This window comes from Syngnathus floridae, chromosome 7 (assembly GCF_059516105.1).
Source record: "Syngnathus floridae isolate MCC-2025c chromosome 7, RoL_Sflo_1.0, whole genome shotgun sequence".
NCBI classification, from domain to species: Eukaryota; Metazoa; Chordata; class Actinopteri; order Syngnathiformes; family Syngnathidae; genus Syngnathus; species Syngnathus floridae.
The window spans coordinates 530,014-553,010 of record NC_142419.1 but is presented as its reverse complement, the minus strand read 5'-3'; the positions used below and the strand labels follow the sequence as shown (position 1 = coordinate 553,010).

The 22,997-nt window shown below is 42.4% G+C and overlaps 1 protein-coding gene across 2 annotated transcripts in view; it reads left to right on the top strand.

Annotated features, from left to right (window-relative positions):
- pipox (pipecolic acid oxidase) overlaps window positions 1-22,997 on the top strand; it is a 41,946-nt gene that overhangs the window by 15,320 nt on the left and 3,629 nt on the right. For both annotated transcript variants that reach the window (XM_088380459.1, XM_088380458.1), the window contains exons 3-6: window positions 13,078-13,291; window positions 13,409-13,591; window positions 15,146-15,298; window positions 18,486-18,635. In XM_088380459.1, coding sequence (XP_088236585.1) covers window positions 13,078-13,291; window positions 13,409-13,591; window positions 15,146-15,298; window positions 18,486-18,635 — 700 coding nt within the window. The remainder of the gene's footprint in view (window positions 1-13,077; window positions 13,292-13,408; window positions 13,592-15,145; window positions 15,299-18,485; window positions 18,636-22,997) is intronic.

Here is a 22,997-nt window from a genome sequence, read left to right as displayed (position 1 = left end):
TGTTTCGGTGGTACATCCCATGTAGGGGCTTGTCCTCCCATGATGGTCCCTCCAGCACCTCATCTTCCTTTGATGCCCATTGTCTGAGACATTCACTGAGCATGTGATCCGTTGGAGCCTTATCCCTGATGTACTTATGGATCTTGGATGTTTCATCTTGGATAGTGGCTCTCAAGCTCGCTAGTCCTCGGCCTCCTTCTTTACGCCTAGTGTACAGTCTCAGGGTGCTGGACTTGGGATGGAACCCTCCATGCATGGTTAGGAGCTTCCGTGTCTTGATATCTGTGGTCTGTATATCCTCCTTTGGCCACCGTATGATTCCTGCAGAGTATCTGATTACTGGTAGGGCGTAGCTGTTAATGGCTAGGGACTTGTTCTTGCCGTTGAGCTGACTTCTTAGGACTTGCCTTACTCGATGGAGGTATTTGGCTGTGGCTGCTTTCCTTGTTTCCTCGTCAAGGTTGCCATTTGCCTGTGGAATTCCAAGGTATTTGTAGCTGTTCTCAACGTCTGCTATTGTTCCGTTCTGGGAGTGAGACCCCCTCTGTGTGGATTACCTTTCCTCTTTTAGTCACCATGCGGCCACATTTCTCAAGTCCGAATGACATTCCGATGTCAGAGCTGTAGATCCTGGTAGTGTGGATCAGGGAGTCTATGTCCCGCTTGTTCTTAGCATACAGCTTTATGTCATCCATGTAGAGGAGGTGGCTGATGGTGGCCCCATTCCTGAGTTGGTATCCATAGCCCGTCTGAGCTATATATATATATATATATATATATATATATATATATATATATATATATATATATATATATATATATATATATATATATATATATCCGTTATTATATATATATATATATATATATATATATATATATATATCCGTTATTATATATAAATATATATATATATATATATATACGTATATATATATATATATATATATATATATACGTATATATATATATATATATATATATATATATATATACGTATATATATATATAATAACGGATATATATATATATACGTATATATATATATATATATATATATATATATATATATATATATATATATATATATATATACATATATATGTATGTATGTATGTATGTATGTATGTATGTATGTATATATCTATCTATATATACCGTATTTGCCGGTGTATTGGTCGACCTTTTTCGATCCAAAATCGACCGAAAAAAATCGACCTCGACTTATACACCGAGTCATAAAATTTAACTTCGTATTCATCGCTTCAAATGTGATGGTAACCAAGGCCGTTTCTCATGCATCTCATTGTGCGTGGGTGTGCGTCCGTCAGGCTCATCAAACAGCGAGAAACTGAATCATTATAAAGCGTTCGTCGCATTAACACGCATCCTCAGCAACAATTTCAAATATTCTCACCTCAATAACGGACATCGAAAGCCAGGCAGCAACGATGACTGCTAGGGGGAAGTACTGGGTATTGAGCGAATGTGCGAGTCATGGCGCGTCAAGCAACGACAATAACTACCGGTACGTAAACATTCAATCGCCATGTCTAAATGAATGTCGTTGGCATTTAGAAAATATTCACCAAACTTGGCCAGACTTCCAGGGGAAGAGGCCGAATTTTCACTTGTTCTGGCCGACCGGAGGAACCAGCCGAGGCGGACACTTTACGGCGGTTGAGTCGTTGGCACTTAGAAAATATTCGCCAAACTTGGCCGGACTTCCAGGGGAAGAGGCCGAATTTTCACTTGTGGTGGCCGACACGGGGAACCAGCCGAGGCGGACACTTTACGGCGGTTGAGTCGTTCGCACTTTGAAAATATTTGCCAAACTTGGCCAGACTTCCAGGGGAAGAGGCCAAATTTTCACTTGTGGTGGCCGACATGGGGAACCAGCCGAGGCGGACACTTTACGGCGGTTGAGTCGTTGGCACTTAGAAAATATTCGCCAAACTTGGCCGGACTTCCAGGGGAAGAGGCCGAATTTTCACTTGTTCTGGCCGACATGGGGAACCAGCCGAGGCGGACTCTTTATGGCGCAAGAGCCGTTGGCACTTAGAAAATTTGAACCGGGCGGCATGCGCGAGTGCGCGGCCCGCTGGAAGTCGAATGAGGCTCCGCGATTTCATCCGCGGTGCTTATAAAGTGCCGATCCGCTCGGCCGGAACTATTTTCGGCCACCCGGCGCGTGTGCACGGCCTCCCGGTGGTGCCGGGTGGCGTGCGCGAGTGCGCTGGCCGCTGGAAGTCGAATGAGGCTCCGCGATCTCCTCCGCGGTGCTTATAAAGTGCCGATCCGCTCGGCTTGGAGCTATTTCCGGCCTCCCGGTGGTGCCGGGCGGCGTGCGCGAGCTTGCCGGCCGCTGGAAGTCGAATGAGGCTCCGCGATCTCCTCCGCGGTGCTTATAAACAGCCGCATGCGCACGGCCTCCCGGAATTTGAACACATTTCGTCAATAAATTTCGCATATTTCTGATTGAATTTTGAAGTTTAATATAATGCAACAATTGAGCTCGACTTATACAAAGGATATATCATAAAATCGTAAATTTCCGTCGAATTTTAGGGGGTCGACTTATACACCGAGTCGACTTATACACCGGCAAATACGGTATATGTACACTACCGTTCAAAAGTTTGGGGTCACCCAAACAATTTTGTGTTTTCCATGAAAAGTCACACTTATTCACCACCAAACATTGTGAAATGAATAGAAAATAGAGTCAAGACATTGACAAGGTTAGAAATAATGATATGTATTTGAAATAAGATTTTTTTTACATCAAACTTTGCTTTCGTCAAAGAATCCTCCATTTCCAGGCATTGCAGACCTTTGGCATTCTAGCTGTTAATTTGTTGAGGTAATCTGGAGAAATTGCACGCCACGCTTCCAGAAGCAGCTCCCACAAGTTGGATTGGTTGGATGGGCACTTCTTGCGTACCATACGGTCAAGCTGCTCCCACAACAGCTCAATGGGGTTCAAATCTGGTGACTGCGCTGGCCACTCCATTACCGATAGAATACCAGCTGCCTGCTTCTGCTCTAAATAGTTCTCGCACAATTTGGAGGTGTGTTTGGGGTCATTGTCCTGTTGTAGGATGAAATTGGCTCCAATCAAGCGCTGTCCACTGGGTATGGCACGGCGTTGCAAAATGGAGTGATAGCCTTCCTTATTCAGAATCCCTTTTACCCAAATCTCCCACCTTACCAGCACCAAAGCAACCCCAGACCATCATATTACCTCCTCCATGCTTAACAGATGGCGTCAGGCATTCTTCCAGCATCTTTTCATTTGTTCTGCGTCTCACAAACGTTCTTTGTGAGCCAAACACCTCAAACGTGGATTCATCCGTCCACAACACTTTTTTCCAGTCTTCCTCTGTCCAATGTCTGTGGTCTTTTGCCCATCTTAATCTTTTTCTTTTGTTGGCCAGTCTCAGATATGGCTTTTTCTTTGCCACTCTGCCCTGAAGCCCAGAATCCCGCAGCCGTCTCTTCACTGTAGATGTTGACACTGGTGTTTTTACTATTTAATGGAGATGCCAGTTGGGGACCTGTGAGGCGTCTGTTTCTCAAACTAGAGACTCTAATGTACTTGTCTTTTTGCTCAGTTGTGCAACGCGGCCTCCCACTTCTTTTTTGACTCTGGTTAGAGCCTGTTTGTGCTGTCCTCTGAAGGGAGTAGTACACACCGTTGTAGGAAATCTTCAATTTCTTAGCAATTTCTCGCATGGAATAGCCTTCATTTCTAAGAACAAGAATAGACTGTCCAGTTTCAGATGAAAGTTCTCTTTTTCTGGCCATTTTGAGCGTTTAATTGACCCCACAAATGTGATGCTCCAGAAACTCAATCTGCTCACAAGAAGGTCAGTTTTGTAGCTTCTGTACCGAGCTAAACTGTTTTCAGATGTGTGAACATGATTGCACAAGGGTTTTCTAATCATCAATTAGACTTCTGAGCCAATGAGCAAACACATTGTACCATTAGAACACTGGAGTGATAGTTGCTGGAAATAGGCCTCTATACACCTATGTAGATATTGCACCAAAAACCAGACATTTGCAGCTAGAATAGTCATTTACCACATTAACAATGTATAGAGTGTATTTCTTTAAAGTTAAGACAAGTTTAAAATTATCTTGATTGAAAAGTACAGTGCTTTTCCTTCAAAAATAAGGAAATTTCAATGTGACCCCAAACTTTTGAACGGTAGTGTGTGTGTGTGTATATATATATATATATATATATGAATGTATAGATTTTAATATTTTACAACACAACTGGCAAATATAAATATTAAACAAATGTCTTTTTAAAAATACTGTTCTTCTTAGAGCTGGCTGATATGGCTGAAAAAATGTCAAAATAATAATAATTGTTTATTTATGTGTACATCGTAATGGTTACAAAAATTACATGCTGGTACATCAACTTTAACTTAATGTAAGTAATGTACCGTAATTTCCGAACTATAAGCCGCGACCTTTTTCCAAAATTTTGAACCCTGCGGCTTATAGTCAGGTGCGGCTTATATAAGATTTATTTCCTGATTTTTGTGATGACTTGATCACTTTTATACACTCGTAAAAAGGCTGTAGACCACTGTTGTGGGGTATCTTGAAGAAAAAAACAACAACAAAAATACTATTTTGAAACACTACTATGACTGCTGCTTATTCTGGCTGTCTTGCTTGTGACTATTATGAGCTTTAGTAGGAATGCACGCTAGGTGACCTGCGTCAAAGGGCTCTAAACCATGGGTGTCAAACTCATTTCTTTCGTGGGCCGCATTGTAGTCATAGCTTCTTTCGGAGGGCCATTATGACTGTCAACCCAAATAAATGTATGAGCACCTCATATTATATACAGTAAAAGCTACAAAGCAAACTGACAAATAACTCCTTTTCAAATCAGACGAGTAAAAACTGGTCCAATATTAAACAAAAATATATTATTAAAAGTGACGACAATTTGCAATTCTAGTAATGACACGAATTTGATGCACAATTTGTCTTCGCGGGCCACATAGAATGATGTGGCGGGCCGTATCTAGCTGTAATGAATGTGAACTTTTAGTGCATTTTATTCAGAAGGTCACTTTGAACCCTGAGGCTTAAATGGCGGCGCGGTGTATTTATGGATTTTTACGGCCTCCAGGGGGCGCTCTAGCAGGAAGCAAGAGCGAGACAGACGAAGAAGAGATAATGCGCTGAAGAAGACGTGCTAGTTTGTGTTTTGAACCTTTCGCGCATCACGCAGAACGCGATCAAGACGGACATTACTGAAAGGAAGCTTTTATCCACAAACCGCCATTATGGGGGACAAAAGAAATGCATATGATGCTGCTTTTAAGCTAAAGGCAGTCGATGTTGATGACATTGTGTTGCGGCACCCTTTTCTTTATTTTTTGGTCCCGTCTACTCTGGAGCTATACCTGTCGCTCGCTCGTTTAATGTAATTTAGCGCTTCGTGCATGAATAAGATTAGCATGAACAGACCCTCATCACACTCGAAGAAATGCATAAAAGCGACGATGAAAGAGAGACTGAGAAAGTGTGAGGCGAAGGATATCTAACGCTATTCCAATCGGACACTGAGGAAGACTTCGATGGTTTCAGTGCACAGGAGGAAGATGAAGACGATGACACTCTTCATTTTATTTTCACTCGTGACTTTTACCGGTATGTTTTATTTAATCAAACCCAATTAGTGCTGTGTTATTTCCGTGTTGCTGCGGTATTACTGCCGCGTCACAGGCAGTGTTTGGAAAGAAATGTTAAGGTATGTTATCAAAACTTTAAAAAAGCTTTCTGTGTCCAGTCTTTCTTTGTTAATAACTCGCGTGCACACTTCCGTGTTGCTGCGGTACTACTGCTGCGTCACAGGCAATGTTTAGAAAGACATGTTAAAGTATGTTATTCAAACTTTAAAAAGGCTTTCTGTGTACTGTCTTTCTTTGTAAAAAAAAACTCGTGTGCACGTGCGGCTTATAGTCCGGTGCGGCTTATGTAAGAAAAAAACTAAAATATCCCCGAATTTTAGCTGGTGCGGCTTATAGTCCGGTGCGGTTTATAGTACGGAAATTACGGTAAGTGTGGTGAAATCCGAGTATGCCCTCAATTGGGTTTGTTAAGTTCAGAAAAAGATTCTTTTCTCTTACCTCTTTTCTAACCTGAATACATTGGCTTATAAACGTGATCGGGTTACCTTTTGCACATGCTCTTGCGTGTTTCGTGAGGAAAATAATCTTGGTCTTTATCGAACTGAAATTACTTGTTTACTAAGATTCCTCGAGCTAAAGTTGAATACAGTGGTATTTTAAATATGGACAAAATATGTGCATCCATGGAAAATTTGTGCTGTTACAATATTCCATTTTTGATACGAAAAATGTCAATGCATGTATAAAAGATTCATTATCCTAGCTCAACAACTAAGGAATTGAACCAAGCAACAAAGTAACCATATATTGTTTTTTTTTCCCCCGTGCTATTTAAAGATGGAACTAAAGTGCTGAACAAGAAACTTTACTCAGCAGGGGAAAAGACCATCCGAAGCGGGTTCGGGTGTGGCCTAAGGGTGCCTCCGATGCCCTTCATGGCTGCTTTGGTACTACTGACTGGGACATGTTTAGGCGGGCGGCCACCTACAACGATCGGACGGACATAGAGGAGTATGCTGACTCTGTTTCCTCTTACGTCGCGAAGTGCATCGATGATGTGACTCGCTCAAAATCCGTCGTCACTCGTGCGAACTGGAAGCCGTGGCTGACAGGGGCTGTCCTCAGACTGCTGAGGGCCAGGGACAAAGCTTTCAGAGCGGGGCATGAGGCTGGCTTGAGGGCAGCAAGGGCAGACCTGTCCCGGGGCATCAAAGAAGCGAAAAAGGCGTTCTCTTGCAAGATCTCCACCCACTTCAAGGACAGCAAGGACGCACGGAGCCTTTGGCAGGGCATTCAGACCATCACGGACTACAAGCCCGCACCGCGGAGCTGTGAGGGCGACGTCTGTCTGCTGAACGATCTTAACCGCTTCTTTGCTCGCTTCGACGCCCAGAACAGCACTTGCCCGCTGAAGACCACTCCCCCCCCATACGAGCAGCCCCTGTGCCTCTCTGCCGACGGAGTAAGGGGGGTGCTTGCCGCTATTGACACCCATAAGGCGGCGGGCCCTGACAACATCCCGGGTCGTGCGCTGAAGGACTGCGCTGGCGAGCTGTCGGGTGTATTCACGGCCATCTTTAACGTTTCCCTCCAGCAGGCCATCGTCCCTTCGTGTTTCAAGGCTGCCACCATCGTTCCTGTGCCGAAGAAACCTGCACCGTCCTGCTTCAATGACTACCGCCCCGTGGCCCTGACGCCCATCATCATGAAGTGCTTTGAGCGGCTTGTCATGGAGCACATCAAATCCGTTCTCCCCCCCACCATTGACCCTTTCCAGTTTGCGTACCGTGCTAAACGGTCCTCTGAGGATGCCATCTGCTCTGCCCTCCACTCGGCCCTCACCCACCTGGAGAGAAAGGACTCATATGCGAGGTTGCTGTTTGTGGACTTCAGCTCTGCTTTCAACACCGTTGTGCCGCAGCGACTCATCTTCAAACTCGACGAGCTGGGCCTCAGTACCTCCCTCTGCAACTGGCTACTGGACTTCCTCTGTCAGAGGCCTCAGGTGGTGCGTGTTGGCGACAAAATCTCCGCCAGCATTACGCTGAGCACGGGGGCCCCCCAGGGCTGCGTGCTCAGTCCACTGCTCTTCACCCTGCTGACGCATGACTGCACTGCGACCTACAGCGACAACCGCATAGTGAAGTTTGCTGACGACACGACTCTGGTGGGTCTCATCACGGGGGGGTGACGAGACTCGGTACAGGTCGGAGGTTGACCTTCTGACCACGTGGTGTAGGGACAACAACCTCCTGCTGAACATCAACAAGACCAAGGAAATCGTTGTTGACTTCCGGAAGGGTCAAGCAAAACACCAGCCGCTGATCATCGACGGTGCTGTGGTGGAGAGGGTGAGCAGCACCAAGTTCCTGGGGGTGCACATCAGTGAGGACCTCTCCTGGTCGGCAAACACCGCGTCACTGGCGAAGAAAGCTCAGCGCCGCCTGTACTTCCTGCGGAAACTCAGGCGTACTCAGGCAGTCCTGTCTACATTCTACCGTGGCACTATTGAGACCGTCCTCTCCAGTTGCATCGCTGTCTGGGGTGGTAGCTGCACCGACCAGAACTTGAAGGCCCTGCAGCGCATAGTCAATACGGCTGGTAAGATTATTGGTGCTTCGCTCCCCTCCCTGAAGAACATTTACACTTCCCATCTTACCCACAAGGCAACCGCGATTGTGAGTGATGTGAGTCACCCAGCTCACTCTTTGTTTGACCTTCTGCCCTCTGGGAAGAGGTACAGGAGCCTGCGCTCCTGCACCACCAGACGCGCCAACAGCTTCATTCTCCAGGCTGTTAGGACCCTGAACTCTCTACCCCCTTCTGCGTAGCGTGCTGCACTTTTGCGCCATTTTCTGGAATTTCTGCTGTACGCTCACTTGCTCCTTTTTGCTCCTCTTATTTATTTGTTGTGTTATTTATTCATTATTTATTCAGCACGCTGTTGTTTACTTGATTGTCTATTGCCGTAGAGGTTGAAGGGTAGAGACCAGACAAAGAGTGATTCCACTGGCCCTCCAGGTTGGGAGTTGGGCTGTGGGCTGATATCCCGCTCCCGGAAAAAAAACATTATTACAGAAGCCAGAAGCAGAGCGCACACACCAAATCAGGGGAACGCTGTAGCCAGTCCTGCAATCAGAGACACGATGACGCACAGGAGCCAAAGCCAACAGGATGCCCTTGGGCCGAATAGACCACTGCTGCACCCGAAAAACACCATGCAGATATGAAACTGGAATGTACGAACACTATACGTAAGCAGCAACATCACACTAGCAGCAAGAGAAATGACCAACAGAGGAATGGACATCATGGGTATCAGTGAAACACACTGGACAGGACAAGGGAGAGTGAAACTGGCAGAAGGAGAAACCATCATCTACTCAGGAAGCGACGACGACAACCATAGACAAGGTGTAGGCATACTCATGTCGAAAGCAGCAGCAAGAGCCCTGATTGACTGGACTCCAGTGAACGAAAGAATCATTCAAGCCAGGTACCACTCCCAACACGTTAAGTTAACGATTATACACATTTACGCACCCACAGAAAATGCAGAAGAGCAAGAAAAGGACGAATTCTACACGAGGCTGCAAGATGTACGAGGTAGTTGATAGATGTTGATTGTAACAGGAGACATGAATGCCAAAGTAGGAGATGGACACCAAGATTACGACAGGGTCATGGACAAGCACAGACTTGGAAGGCTGAATAACAACGGAGAAAGGCTGTGTGAAATGTGTGACATGAACGAACTGGTCATAACAGGTACGCTGTTTCCACATAAAGACATACACAAAGCAACGTGGGAATCTCCAGATGGGAATCAGATTGATCACACACTAATCAATAAACGATTTAGGAACTCAGTTAATGATACAAGAGTACACAGGTCTGCAGACATTGGAAGTGACCACTATCTTGTATGTACAACAATCAAGCTAAGATTGAAGAGACGACAAAAAGAAAGGAAAAACATCAGAATCAAGAATGACATTGCAAAACTGAAGAACGAAAACATGTTAAAGACCTTCACTATCCATCTAAGAAACAGGTACCAAGTACTGGAAGAGGAAGAGCGAGGAAGAGCAGGAGATGAAGAGGTAGAGTGTGACTTCCAAGTAATGGAGAGGGCATACACAGAAGTAGCGGAGGTAGTATTGGGTACACCACGGAAAAAGAAGCCATGGATTAGTGAGGAATCATGGAGCCTTGTAGAGCAAAGAGAAGAAATAAATAAGAAGATCCAGGAACACATTCCGAAAGAATGAAGAAGCAGCTAAAAGAGAAGTATGCAGAGAAGAACAAAGAGGTGAAGAGAAGTATAAAAGCAGACAAAAGGAAATGGATGGAGGACATTGCAAGTGAAGCTGAAGCTGCTGCAAGAAAACAACACATGAAGACACTTTATGGACTAACAAAGACACTGTGCAACGAGAGACCCAGGCAGAGCACAGCAGTACTAGACAAGGATGGTAACCTCATTAGTGGAAGGGATGCAATTAAGATGAGATGGACGGAACACTTCAAAGAAGTGTTAAATAGAACATAGCCGGAAAACCCAATAACTGAAGAAGACGAATGTGAATTCAGCAACAGAATTGAAGAGATCACGGTAAATGAACCAACACTAAGTGAAGTCAAAGAAGCAATAAAAAGAATGCAGAATGGCAAGGCAGCAGAAATGGACTCCATCACAGCCGAATTATTAAAAGCAGATGTAGAGTTTTCAGCAATGAAGGTACACCAACTGTTACAGAAAACATGGAAACATGAGAAGATCCCAACAAAGTGGAAGAGAGGACTAATCATCAAACTAGTGAAGAAGGGTAATCTCAAAGAATGCAAAAAACTCAGGAGGCATAACCATAGTGGGAAAGATACTGGGCAGGATTATAGTAGATCGAATAAAACTGGAATTGATTGGAGGCTGAGAAAGGAACAAGCAGGTCACAGGACAAGTAGGGCAACAACAGAGCAAGTCTTCATATTGAGAAACATAATTGAACAGGTAAATGAGCAACCCTATACTAAACTTCGTAGACTTTGAAAAAAGCCTTTGACTCTGTACATCACGAAAGCCTGTGGATCATCATGAAGAAGTATGGGATTCCGGAGAAGATTGTGAGAATGGTCAGACTATTTTATGAAGACTTCCAGTGTGCGGTAGAAGACCAACGGGAATTATGTGAGGGGTTCAACATCAAAACCGGCGTAAAGCAAGGATGCAATATGTCAGGGTTCTTGTTTTCAATTGTGATAGACTGAATTATGAGAAGAACAGTTCAAGAGGGAGAAAATGGAATTAGATGGAAGCTGATATCAAAACTTGATGATTTGGACTTTGCAGATGATGTAGCATTACTCTCCTCTAGAAAACATCATATGCAGAATAAAACAACCCTAATGAATGCAGAAGCCAAGGGAGGAGGACTCAAGATCAATACACAAAAGACAAAAACAATGAGGATAAATGCAAAAAAACAGGAACGAATCAAGATCAATGAGCAAGATATTGAAGATGTCGACCAGTTCACTTACTTGGGAGCAATAGTATGTAAAGAGGGAGGCGGTGTGAAAGATCTGAAGAATAGGCTGTCAAAAGCAAGAGGTGCATTTATCAAACTCAAAAAGACCTGGAGCTCCAATGACATCTCAAAAAGAACCAAGCTAAAGCTTTATAAGACGCTAGTAGTGCCAGTACTGCTGTATGGATGTGAAACGTGGAAAATGAATAAAGGGGACAGCAAGGCAATCAATGTGTTCCATAAACCGATGCCTACAAAGAATACTCCGCATACATTGGTAAGACCACATCAGCACTAAAGACCTACTAGAAAGAGCTGAAATGGAGCCACTGAGTGAAGAAGTTAGGATGCATAGATGGAAAATGATTGGACCGGCAGGACCACAACATCGACTGCAACACAGCCATGACCTGGGCACCAGAATGAAAAAGAAGGAAAGGAAGACCGAAGACCACCTGGAGGCGTACTGTTGAGAAAGAAAGGAAAGAAGCAGGATGGAAGTCATGGTCTGAAGCGAGGACTACAGCAGCTGACCGTGACAAGTGGAAGCGCTCTGTGAAGGCCTTATGGAAGTGGAATAGACAGATGGATAGACAGCAGGGGAAAAGAAATGTGTTGTTTCATGAATTTTTTTTTCTGCAGAAAATGGCCTCATCTGCGTAGCCTTGATGTCTGATTGAAAAGGTGCCAATTCTGCAGTATACAAATCATTGCGTTATATTAGAAATACTGTAGACTAGTCTACACAAAATTGACAGTGCTAAAATTGAATAAACACGACATGGATTATTTAATTATTTTAATATAGTCAGGCGTGCTTGTAGTTGCTGTGTCTGTGCGTCTGTGAGTCAGTTTGTTGTTATATGCTGTTTTGCTGTTGTCATCAATAAAAATAAATTCCAGGGATAATATAGTGAGTAGATTTGTCTGTCTGTCTGTATGTGACAGGCAGCCAAAAAGATCACCTGCTTCATCCTCAGTAAAAAACTGATTGTTTTCTACCTGACTTGAGAATTCTCTGAGTCTTCGTACTGTGAATCCCGAATGCTAACCATTGTTCCACTTTCCAAAGAAACTGGGGAAATGGAAAGCTCATTACCCTAGTACTGCTACAAGTTACTTACGCCACACCAAGAAGGCTGTGAAATTCACGAGAACCTGTATGCTTCCTGATGGTCCTGTAATTTGCAAGACTTGTGGGAGAACAAGAATAAATAAACCTATTTTATTCTTATGTTGTCTGTTTTTGTTTTGGAAGAAAGTGTAAAGAAATTGGTTCTTTCCTCCTTATTAAAACAAGTAGTGCCCCGCATCGTCTCTGATAAATGTGGCGCGATCAAACTCGTGCGAGGCACGTCACGCCGCCGTTCATTTTGCATTCGATGTGACTGTATGTAATAAGAACTCTTTCGTAAATTTTTTTCACAAAAAATGATCTCCCTTAGAGAAATCAACATTATTGAGGCTAATGTGAATATACGTATACATTTGTCCTACAAATCATTCTAAATCCTAAAAAAAATATTTCGCCAACTCTGTGCTTTGTCTGCCATCTAGTGGTGATTGATGATATTGCAACTAAAAACTGTAGTCTACCCCTGTATATTCACAGTCCGGGACCTGTGGATATGCGTATTTGTAGATGGATATGCATATTTTTTGTGTTTCAGATTCTTCATGGTTTGTACTGGAGTTTTCTCCCCATTCCTCCCATTTTTCATGTAAAATGAAAATAAGCATTGTTGAACAATTTTTATGGTGGGGGGTTATTTATTAAAAATATCTTTTTTTTTGGTTGGTTTTTTTTTGTTTTTTTAATCAATTTGGAAATGTTACATCCTGATTTGTCTCTTATCAATCTGCAACCCACCTTCCCCTTACAGACAAACAGGACTTCTGGTCATGGGACCAGAGAACAGTCGGCGCTACCTTGACTTTAAGAGCACCCTGGAGAAGAACAAGATTTCTATGGTGGTGCTTACCCCTGACAATTTCAATCAGCACATTCCTAATGTCATCTTGGCTGATGGGGATGGTGCTTTAGTGGACACCACTGCTGGAGTGTTATATGCAGATCGAGCACTGAAGGTTGCACAGGTACAGCACGAGTGCAAATGATAGTTTAAACTCTGTCCAGAAATGAACCACAAAAAATTTTACTAACGGCCTACAAATTATACAGTAGGTGTAAATTATTTTGTTTCTGTTTACCAGGAGCAGTTTCAGAAGTTGGGTGGTGTAATTAAAGACCAAGAAAAGGTAACAGACATCAAGCCTGGCCCGACTGTGACGGTGTCGACATCTGAGGGTGTTTATCAAGCCAAGGGACTTGTGATTACCGCTGGACCTTGGACTAGTAAATTGCTGGCCAATGTTGACCTACATCTTCCTTTAGAGGTAATTATTAGTATTTTCATGTGATAACAAGGCAGCTCAGTGGAACATTGGTTAGCACGTCCGCCTCACAGTTAGGAGGGTGCCGGTTCGATTCTACCTCCGACCTTCCCTGTGTAGAGTTTGCATGTTCTCCCCATGCCCGCGTGGGTTTTCTCTGGGCACTCCGGTTTCCTCCCACATCCCAAAAACATGCTTGGTAGGCCGATTGAGCATTCCAAATTGCCCCTAGGTGTGAGTGCGAGTGTGGACGGTTGTTTGTCTCTGTGTGCCCTGCGATTGGCTGGCAACCGGTTCAGGGTGTCCCCCGCCTACTGCCCAATGACCGCTGGGATAGGCTCCAGCACGCCCATGACCCCCTGGGGACAAAGCAGTACAGAGAATGGATGGGATGGATGTTATAACAAACTAAAAGCCACATTTTAACCCCAGATTATAATAGGCAGTGATGCCAGTAATGTAGTACTAACCTGTTACTCCAAAATGTGCACTTTTCCACTGACAATTAATCTAATGCATAATGTTTTTCAGTCGTTACCAGACGACACTTTGTTATTGTTATTGTGTAGAAAGTATTTACTTGTATTTGTAGTCATTCTTATCTGAAGTAGTTCCACCATCCAGCATTTACGAACGTTGCATTTACCCACCTCCCGGTTGAAGCAGTGAGAAATAATTGATGAAATAGAGAAATAATAGATGAAAATAAACACCACTGTTATGGGTTTGTTGCTGATCAATAATAATGACGTCACATTCTGGCGTCCCACGTGTGACGCAACAGTAGGGCATGTTAAGGCATACTCTTGATAAATTGATCAATCGATCAATTTAGATATAGATATATACTTGGCCCTGGGCCCAAAGTTAGACATCGCATTTATTAAATAAATACATTTTTTCAACAATATCCACTGAAAACTGCAGTGCCTCACAAATATTTGTTAAACATTGCAAAAACAATTTACTGTGTCGACAAAACCGATCAATCTAGATCAGGGATGGTCAATTCCGGTCCTCACGGTGTCCTGCATGTTTTATAGGTCTCCCTGCTGCAACAATCTGATTCACATGATCAGGATTGTTATCCAGCTTCTGCAGACCTTGCTAATTATCTGACCATTTGAATCAGGTGTGTTGCAATAGGGTGACATAGAAAACATGCAGGACACCAGCCCTCGAGGACTGGAATTACCCACCCCTGATCTAGATATACAGATACAGTTATATGCAAAAATTTGGGCAGTTCTGATCATTTTCAAGATTTTCCTTTATAAATCATTGGTTGTTCGGATCAGCAAAAGGAAATAAACAATTACAATGCAAAACCAAACAAACAAAATGTTTTGACAAAAACATTTTCTTTATTAAATCAACTGCCCATCTTACATGGGCCTGGACCCAGAGTTAGACATCTCATTTATTAAATAAATACAAGTTTTCATTAATATCCAACGAAAATGGCAGCAAATATTTGCTAAACATTGCAAAACCATTTTACCATGTCGTCAGAATGATGTAATATCAGTGACTTTAGTCCCGTTTGTGTTACTGTAGGTGGTGAGAATCAATGTGTGCTACTGGAAAGAGAAGATTCCTGAGTCATACCATGTGAAGAAATGGTTTCCCTGCTTCATACTGACTGAAGGAGAGGAGGCTAAAGAGGATATTTACGGCCTGCCTTCCAATGAATACCCTGGCCTGATGAAGGTACTGTATGTCTCAGCATGCAAAACTAACAAAGTATGTATCAGACTTTGGTGAAGTATGTTCCCCAGGCCAAGTCAAATAAAATGTATTGTGTTGCAATAAGCACCCCATCAGTATCATTTTGTGAATTTTAAACAGCACAAATGACAAATGACCATATCTCCTAGATACCGGTACCTCTGGAGAGAGAGTGGGCAAAAAAACATCTGCTATGATCTGGACTCTGTATTGGTCTGTGTTTGTGAAGGAGGAGCTCAGCCAAAAGGCAAAGTTCTTGATTTACCAATCGATCTATGTTCCTGCCCTCACCTATGGTTACAAGCTGTGGGTTGTGATCAAAAAAACAAGATCCCAGATACAAGTGGCCGAAATGAGTTTCCTCCGTAGATGTCCGGGCTCTCTCTTTGAGATAGGGTGAGAAACTCGGGCATCCAGGAAGGGGATGCGTAGGGATTCTTACGCCTAATTTACACCGGCTGCAGTGCGGTTTTTCCGCGCAAGACCTGACCACAATTCACACCGGTGGCGACCAGTTGCGTTGCGTATCCGTAAATTTCCGCCCAAGAGACCACAAGATCTCGAAGGGTTTACACTAAAGAGTTGAGCTCCCACAATAACAACTGTGTAAAAGAGAGCCATTTGTAAACAATAGCCATCCTTTCATTCACATTGATACACTTTTGGGACATTATTTCTAGACTGTGGCTCTTCTACCATGGGTAAATAGGTTTTGTGTTTATATATAGTGTTATTTTGTCATGTTTAATTTATTTTGAGCTCATTTTTTTGCCTTTTAAATGTCCAACTCATGCCAAGCTATGTAGTTAGCTAAAATGGAAGGTCTGCAGGTTGATGTTTTCACAAATTAAAAAAAAAAAAAGAGTTTGCAGAACGGTTTTATTTTTAAATATACTGGATCCACCCCATACACCAGATTTCTTGTGCGAGTGGTGTAATTTCATCAGCTTCATTATGCATGCGTCCAGAAGAACTAGAAGGCTTGCGAACGGCAGTGACGTTTCGCTGACACACCGCAACCAGTGAATTGAGTCGTCGACTCCGATGCGTTCTATTCCTTGCGGTGTTCCAGAGAAGATTGCACCAGACCTGTTTCGCACCAGGTCTGAATTAGGCGTTATTTGACTCACTGTGCCTCTTCTTTGAGAGGTGCCAATTGAGGTGGCTTGGGTATCTGATTAGGGTGCCTCCCGAATGCCTCCCTGTTGAGGTGTTCCGGGCATGTCCCACTGGCTAGACGACCCATGACATGCTGGAGGGACTATGTCTCTTGGCTGGCCTAGGGAACGCCTTGGGATCTCTCCAGAAGAGCTAGGACAGTGGCTGGGAGATCGAAGTTTAGTTTTCCCTGTTGAAGCTGCTGCCTCTGTGACCCGACCCTGGATAAGCAGGAGATGATGGATGGAAGGATTTGGATGGATGAATGGATGGGTGCATGGTGGAAAAAAAACATTGAACAACTGGCTGGAAATACACAAGTAATGCTGCAGCTCAGGGACACAGGAAAAAAAAGCACACTTTAGGACCGAGGGAAAAACCGACTGCTTTATTCCCGTGGTAAGTGACATGACTATAATGTGTTTTATTATAGGTAGAGGTAACAACCGGAAATTATCTATTCGTGTCATGACGTTAGTTTGTGTCACCGTTTCAATCAAGGTATTCAATTGTGCGAGTAGCTTGCTCATTCAGGTATGTAAACAGGCTATTGTAAATGTTTCAGAGACCAGAATGTTGTCCTTAAACTTTATATAGACTGTATGTAAACATAGTGAATAGCCTTGTGCATTTGTTTATTTTACTAGCTTGTGGATTTAATATTAGTGTTACATCAGACAACTTGACCATGCATCAAGAGTCAGAGACGGATGTAACAGTGCGAATTCAGCCACTTTTCAAAATAAATATTTTCAGCCTCAGATAATAAATAAACCAGAAGTACTGAAATTATTATTTTGTGTGGCCTGCCGCAGCCTGGCCATAAAATTGTGACTCGCTGTTGGCAGCAGATGTTTGGTGCATTCAAATATAGTGGGACAATTCCAACTAGCGCAGAAAAACTACTCACATATAATCAACGTGGGCTTTCTAACAATATATATAAAAGTTGACATACAAAAAAAAAAATGATGGGGGTAAAAGCACATTGCTACAATCAGTGGTCCATCTGCACTTATGTTACAATTTATAATAAAATCACTAGGCTTCATTTCTCCATTCTGCATGTTTTCACGGTATTTGTGGTTGGGATGTTAAACATTTAATGATACTGCCCAAATGTTGAAATAATAAATACAATTTTGGTAGCCCTAATACTTTTATAGTGTTGTGTTGTATTGTATTGAATGTGCCTCAATTGGATCAGGCCTTGTATTGACAAAAGCGTTTGCTGTCCATCCATTCATTTTCTGAACAACTCATCATCACTGTTAGCGATTAGCTTAAACAAAATTCAACTCGGCCGCCCTGCTTTTCTTTACGCCTCCATCACCTACCCGACAACGATATACGCAAGTTCCGCTGGTTTTATTTGTAATATAGGTTAATCAACCTGCAGTGCAAAGAAGTCAATATTTACCGTAATGCAATGTCAATTAAGTACTCATGATTTTAGTATCCAACAACTAAGGTAAATAAAAGTACAGTTAAAAAAGAAAATACATTGTTAATCAACACTATCCTGCGTCCAAGCAGGCCGCCCACGAGGCAGTACCATGGCTGTCGGGCCGCAACGAATGGGACCGTTCGCCTATGAAAGGCTTTATTCCAACTTCCAATATTTATAATAAATATTATTTTTAAAGTCGAAGAGTATTTGACCGGTGACTATCGGCCTAACTATTGGCCTATTTTTCAGTATTGGGACGATACAAATTATAATAATTATTGTGCATCCCTATTCTTATTCTTCTTTTATTCTTCTTAATTCGCTAGCAAAACGGGTGCTCGTCAGTGACTGATGGAATGCTCACCTCTGGTAAATACCTTGAAATAAAAGCGGCCAGTCTGATGTCCTCAGTATACAACAAAAACAAACAATTTGACCTTGCTGTTCCAATTTTTGGGCAGTGGGTGTAAATTGCTGTTCTGTATAACCACTGCATTTTGATAACCACAATCACAACTGGTATATAGACATCATAGAATGTACTGTTTTATGTGGTTACAGATTTGTTATCATGATGGCAGTGAGACTGACCCGGATCAAAGGGACAAGAAGACAGAGGGAGCTGATATTGACATCCTCCGGCGCTACATTGCTCGCAGTTTTCCAGGCCTGATCCCTGAGCCCGCTGTGATTGAGAGCTGCATGTACACGGTCAGGAGCCTTTTTTTTTTCAATTCTTTGTTTGAGTAATTCAATACAATCGGATGGGTTTACAAAACACTTGGGTACTAAACTGTCCAGTTCAAAGGGAAAGCGTTTGTGTTATAAAGAAATGAAATCAGCATGAGTCATTTAATTTTCCATTATTCCATAAGTCCTTAATATTGGTCGATGTGGATACATCCACTTTTTCAACCGTTGAAAATAAGGACTTAGAGGAAAAATAGGCTGAACTTTTACAATGCCATTTTGTTGTTGAATTCTGTAGCAAGACTTTGTGATGGTGTTGTGTCAATGTACTTTCCTCTGAAAATATCTGTATCCCTGGCCGCTGGAGTACGCACACATTGAGTGACGGTGGAACAATGTTACGATAATGTTTTCCAGTTCTTTATCGTTAATGCTCGCTATGCTAATAGTAATTACCAGGCAGATGCCTTCTCCGTTCTATTTAATGTATGCCCGAAAGACTGAGACACAGCTGTGGAGCCTTCTCTGCAAGATTGCGGAAGAAGATGTAACCCCCACTTCCAAGGTCTATTCTTGTACTACCGTATTTTCTGCACTATAAGGCGCACTGGATTGTAAGGTACACCTCCATTGAATTTTTTATTTTAGAAATGATTTCATCTATAGGGCGCACCGTATTAAAAGGCGTATAGAATAGAAGCTACTGCATCAAACTGGGGTTGACTAGGGTTGCGTTCTGCATCCACTAGATGGAGCTGTGCTAAAGGGAATGTCAACCCAGTCAATGAGGTAAAGTCCAGCTTCATTTCCGTATGAAAGTGATTCGGTTTGGCTTCTTACTTGGTCCAGCAACCCCACTCATTTTTGCTGGTCATAAACTTTCTTTAGTTTAAAAGAAAGAAGCGTGCGTTGATGCGTAATGTGTTGATCATCTTCTTAGCTTAGGTGTCTATGTGGCGCGGTGGGGGGTTCCAAACTTGCTGCAGTTCACTGTGATTGCCTCCCGATAGGCTTACTCGTATGTCAATCAAGCGATGGGATTAAAGTGATTCGGTTTGGCTTCTTACTTGGTCCAGCAACCCCACTCATTTTGTCGGTCATAAACTTTCTTTAGTTTAAAAGAAAAAAGCGAGTGCGTGCGTTGATGCGTAATGCGTTGATTAGCGTCTTAGCTTTGATGCTGGGCTTGCTGCGGTGAGTGGTTCACTGTGACTGCCTCCCGATAGGCTTACATGTATGTCAATCAAGTGATTCTGTTGTTTTTTTAAATGTCATGCGATCAGTAGTAGCTTAGTTCGGTGATGCCCCTGACTATAGTTGCCGTAATGCTGAAAGCGATGCAAACCTGTAATTTACTAGTCGTACTAATACGTACTGAAACATTTTGGCGGAGCGCTGTGTACAACCACTATGGCTCAACAAATTCATCAACTGATGATGAAGCGTTCTGGATTATAAGGCACACTGTGGTTTTTTTGAGTAAATTTTAAGTTTTTAAGTGCGCCTTATAGTGCGGAAAATACGGTACTCTTGGCCGCCCTCCTGCAAGGGGGTGACTGCCTAGCCTGTGACTACCTAGCCTGTGAGATAATGTATGACCTTGGAGTCTTAACTGAGATCAACTCATATGTGTGTGCAGAGTTTCATAGAGAAATGGAAGCCAGTGAAAGCAAGAGAAGGGTCACAGCAAATGGCATAGATCAAGCTACTTCTCTAATCACATGAAAGAGGCCTATTCTAACAGCAACATTACCACATTTAAAGACATGAAGAATACATAATTTTATGGCTGCATCTGGTTCCCTGACTGGGAATCGAACCCAGGCCGCGGAGGTGAAAGCTCCGCATCCGAACGAGGGAGGTTTTCAGCACATGAATTGCTATAATCTAACAGTACTGTAAGCGACGTGCACGGCACCGGGTTGCAACATCTGTCAGCAGACGGCGGAGCAGGGATGGCTACAGAATTTTCCTGTCTGTGGACCAATTGGATGTAATATGTCTTGTCTCCACCGTGGGATAGTAGGAAACGCAATTTCGATCTCTTTGTATGTCCTGACATGTGAAGAAATTGACAATAAAGCAGACTTTGACTTTGATGTATTCAAGTTAGGTGAGGGTGACAGGCATACAAGTACTTCCTGTGTTCCTTGCGTAAAAACTATCGTAAGAGAATGCCCAGAACACCAACCAAGCCTCTTAACCCGATCACAGTTTACATGTCAAAATATTTGGGTTAGAAACAGGGTAACCCTGGTGTCTTATTTGGGTTTTTGCCCACGTTTAATTGTCTTTAAAACCGGAATACTGCCAATATTTGAGTTCCAATATATTGAATGAATGAATTTTATTTGTTTCAAACATGTAAACTATACATCACTAATCAAATGAAGACAAAAATAAAAAGCAAAAACGAGGTGAAAGTCTTTAAATGATGACTTTGTATAAATACTAGGTATAAACAGAACACAATCTACTGCACAAAATGGGCAGAGTCTACCTGTTTGAAAAGAAGTGGGAAGAAGTACCGTAATTTCCGGTGTATAAGCCGCACCAGCTAAAATTTGGGGATATTTTAGTTTTTTTCTTACATAAGCCGCACCGGACTATAAGCCGCACGTGCACACGAGTTTTTTTTACAAAGAAAGACAGTACACAGAAAGCCTTTTTGAAGTTTGAATAACATGTCTTTCTAAACATTGCCTGTGACGCAGCAGTAGTACCGCAGCAACACGGAAGTGTGCACGCGAGTTATTAACAAAGAAATACTGGACACAGAAAGCTTTTTTAAAGTTTTAATAACATACCTTAACATTTCTTTCCAAACACTGCCTGTGACGCAGCAGTAATACCGCAGGAACACGGAAGTGTGCACGTGAGTTATTAACAAAGAAATACTGGACACAGAAAGCTTTTTTAAAGTTTTAATAACATACCTTAACATTTCTTTCCAAACACTGCCTGTGAAGCGGCGGTAACACAGCAGCAACACGGTAGCACAGCACTAACAGGGCTGGTTAAAGTAATAGTAAAAAAAGAGCTTCATCGTCTTCATCTTCCTCCTGTGCACTGAAACCGTCGAAGTCTTCCTCCTCAATTTCCGATTGGAATAGCGTTAGATATCCTTCGCCACACACTTTCTCAGTATCTCTTTCGTCGTCGCTTTTATCCATTTCTTCTAGCATTTTCCATGATGAGGGTCCACGAAATAAAGAAAAGGGTGCCGCAACACAATGTCATCAACATCGACTGCCTTTAGCTTAAAAGCGGCATCATATGCATTTCTTTTGTCCCTCATAATGACGGTTTGTGTATAAAAGCTTCCTTTCAGTAATGTCCGTCTTGATCGCGTTCTGCGTGATGCGCGAAATGCTGTAAACAAACTAGCACGTCTTCTTCGGCGCATTATCTCTTCTTCGCCTGTCTCGCTCTTGCTTCCTGCTAGAGCGCCCCCTGGAGGCCGGAGGCCGTAAAAATCCATACGTACGCCTCAGGGTTCAAAGTAACCTTCTGAATAAAATGCATTAAAAGTTCACATTCATTACAACTCGTTTTTGGTGAGCAAAATGTCAGAAGAATTAAATTTAAATGCTGATTGATTGGGTTTTAATACAATGCAGATGGTCCAAACAGCGCCACTGCTTTGTGTAATCTCTGAGTCACATGGCAGAGTAAGAGAAAGGGTTTAGAGCACAGGTGTCAAACTCAAGGCCCGGGGGCCAGATACGGCCCGCCACATCATTCTATGTGGCCCACGAAGACAAATTGTGCATCAAATTCGTGTGTCATTACTAGAATTGCAAAATGTCTTCACTTTTAATAATATCTTTTTTTAAAAATATTTGACCAGTTTTTACTCGTCTGATTTGAAAAGGAGTTATTTGTCAGTTTGTTTTGTAGCTTTTACTGTATATAATAGTGTTAAGAGTAAAAGTGATCAAGTCATCACAAAAATCACGAAAAAGATCTTATATAAGCCGCACCTGACTATAAACCGCAGGGTTCAAAATTTTGGAAAAAAGTCACGGTTTATACACCGGAAATTACGGTAAAATTTATTTAATCCCACCCCCTATCCAATTTAAGACAAAAATAAAATTTGTAGTTACCTCTAACAGCGTTGTTACTTTATTGTTGTCTGTGACTTTCCCATGAATAAAAAGGAAGGAGGAAAAAAAGTAAAAAATGCCATTAAATTATGAAATTTCAATGTTGACTGCATAATATTGCTAATATATATTGAATAATAATTTATATTATAAATTTATATTGAATAATATAAATATAAAATAATATACCATATGAACATAATATTGAAATAGATAATTTCAATAATGACTGCATATACATAAATATAGTCATAGACATGGACAAAGCTCAAAA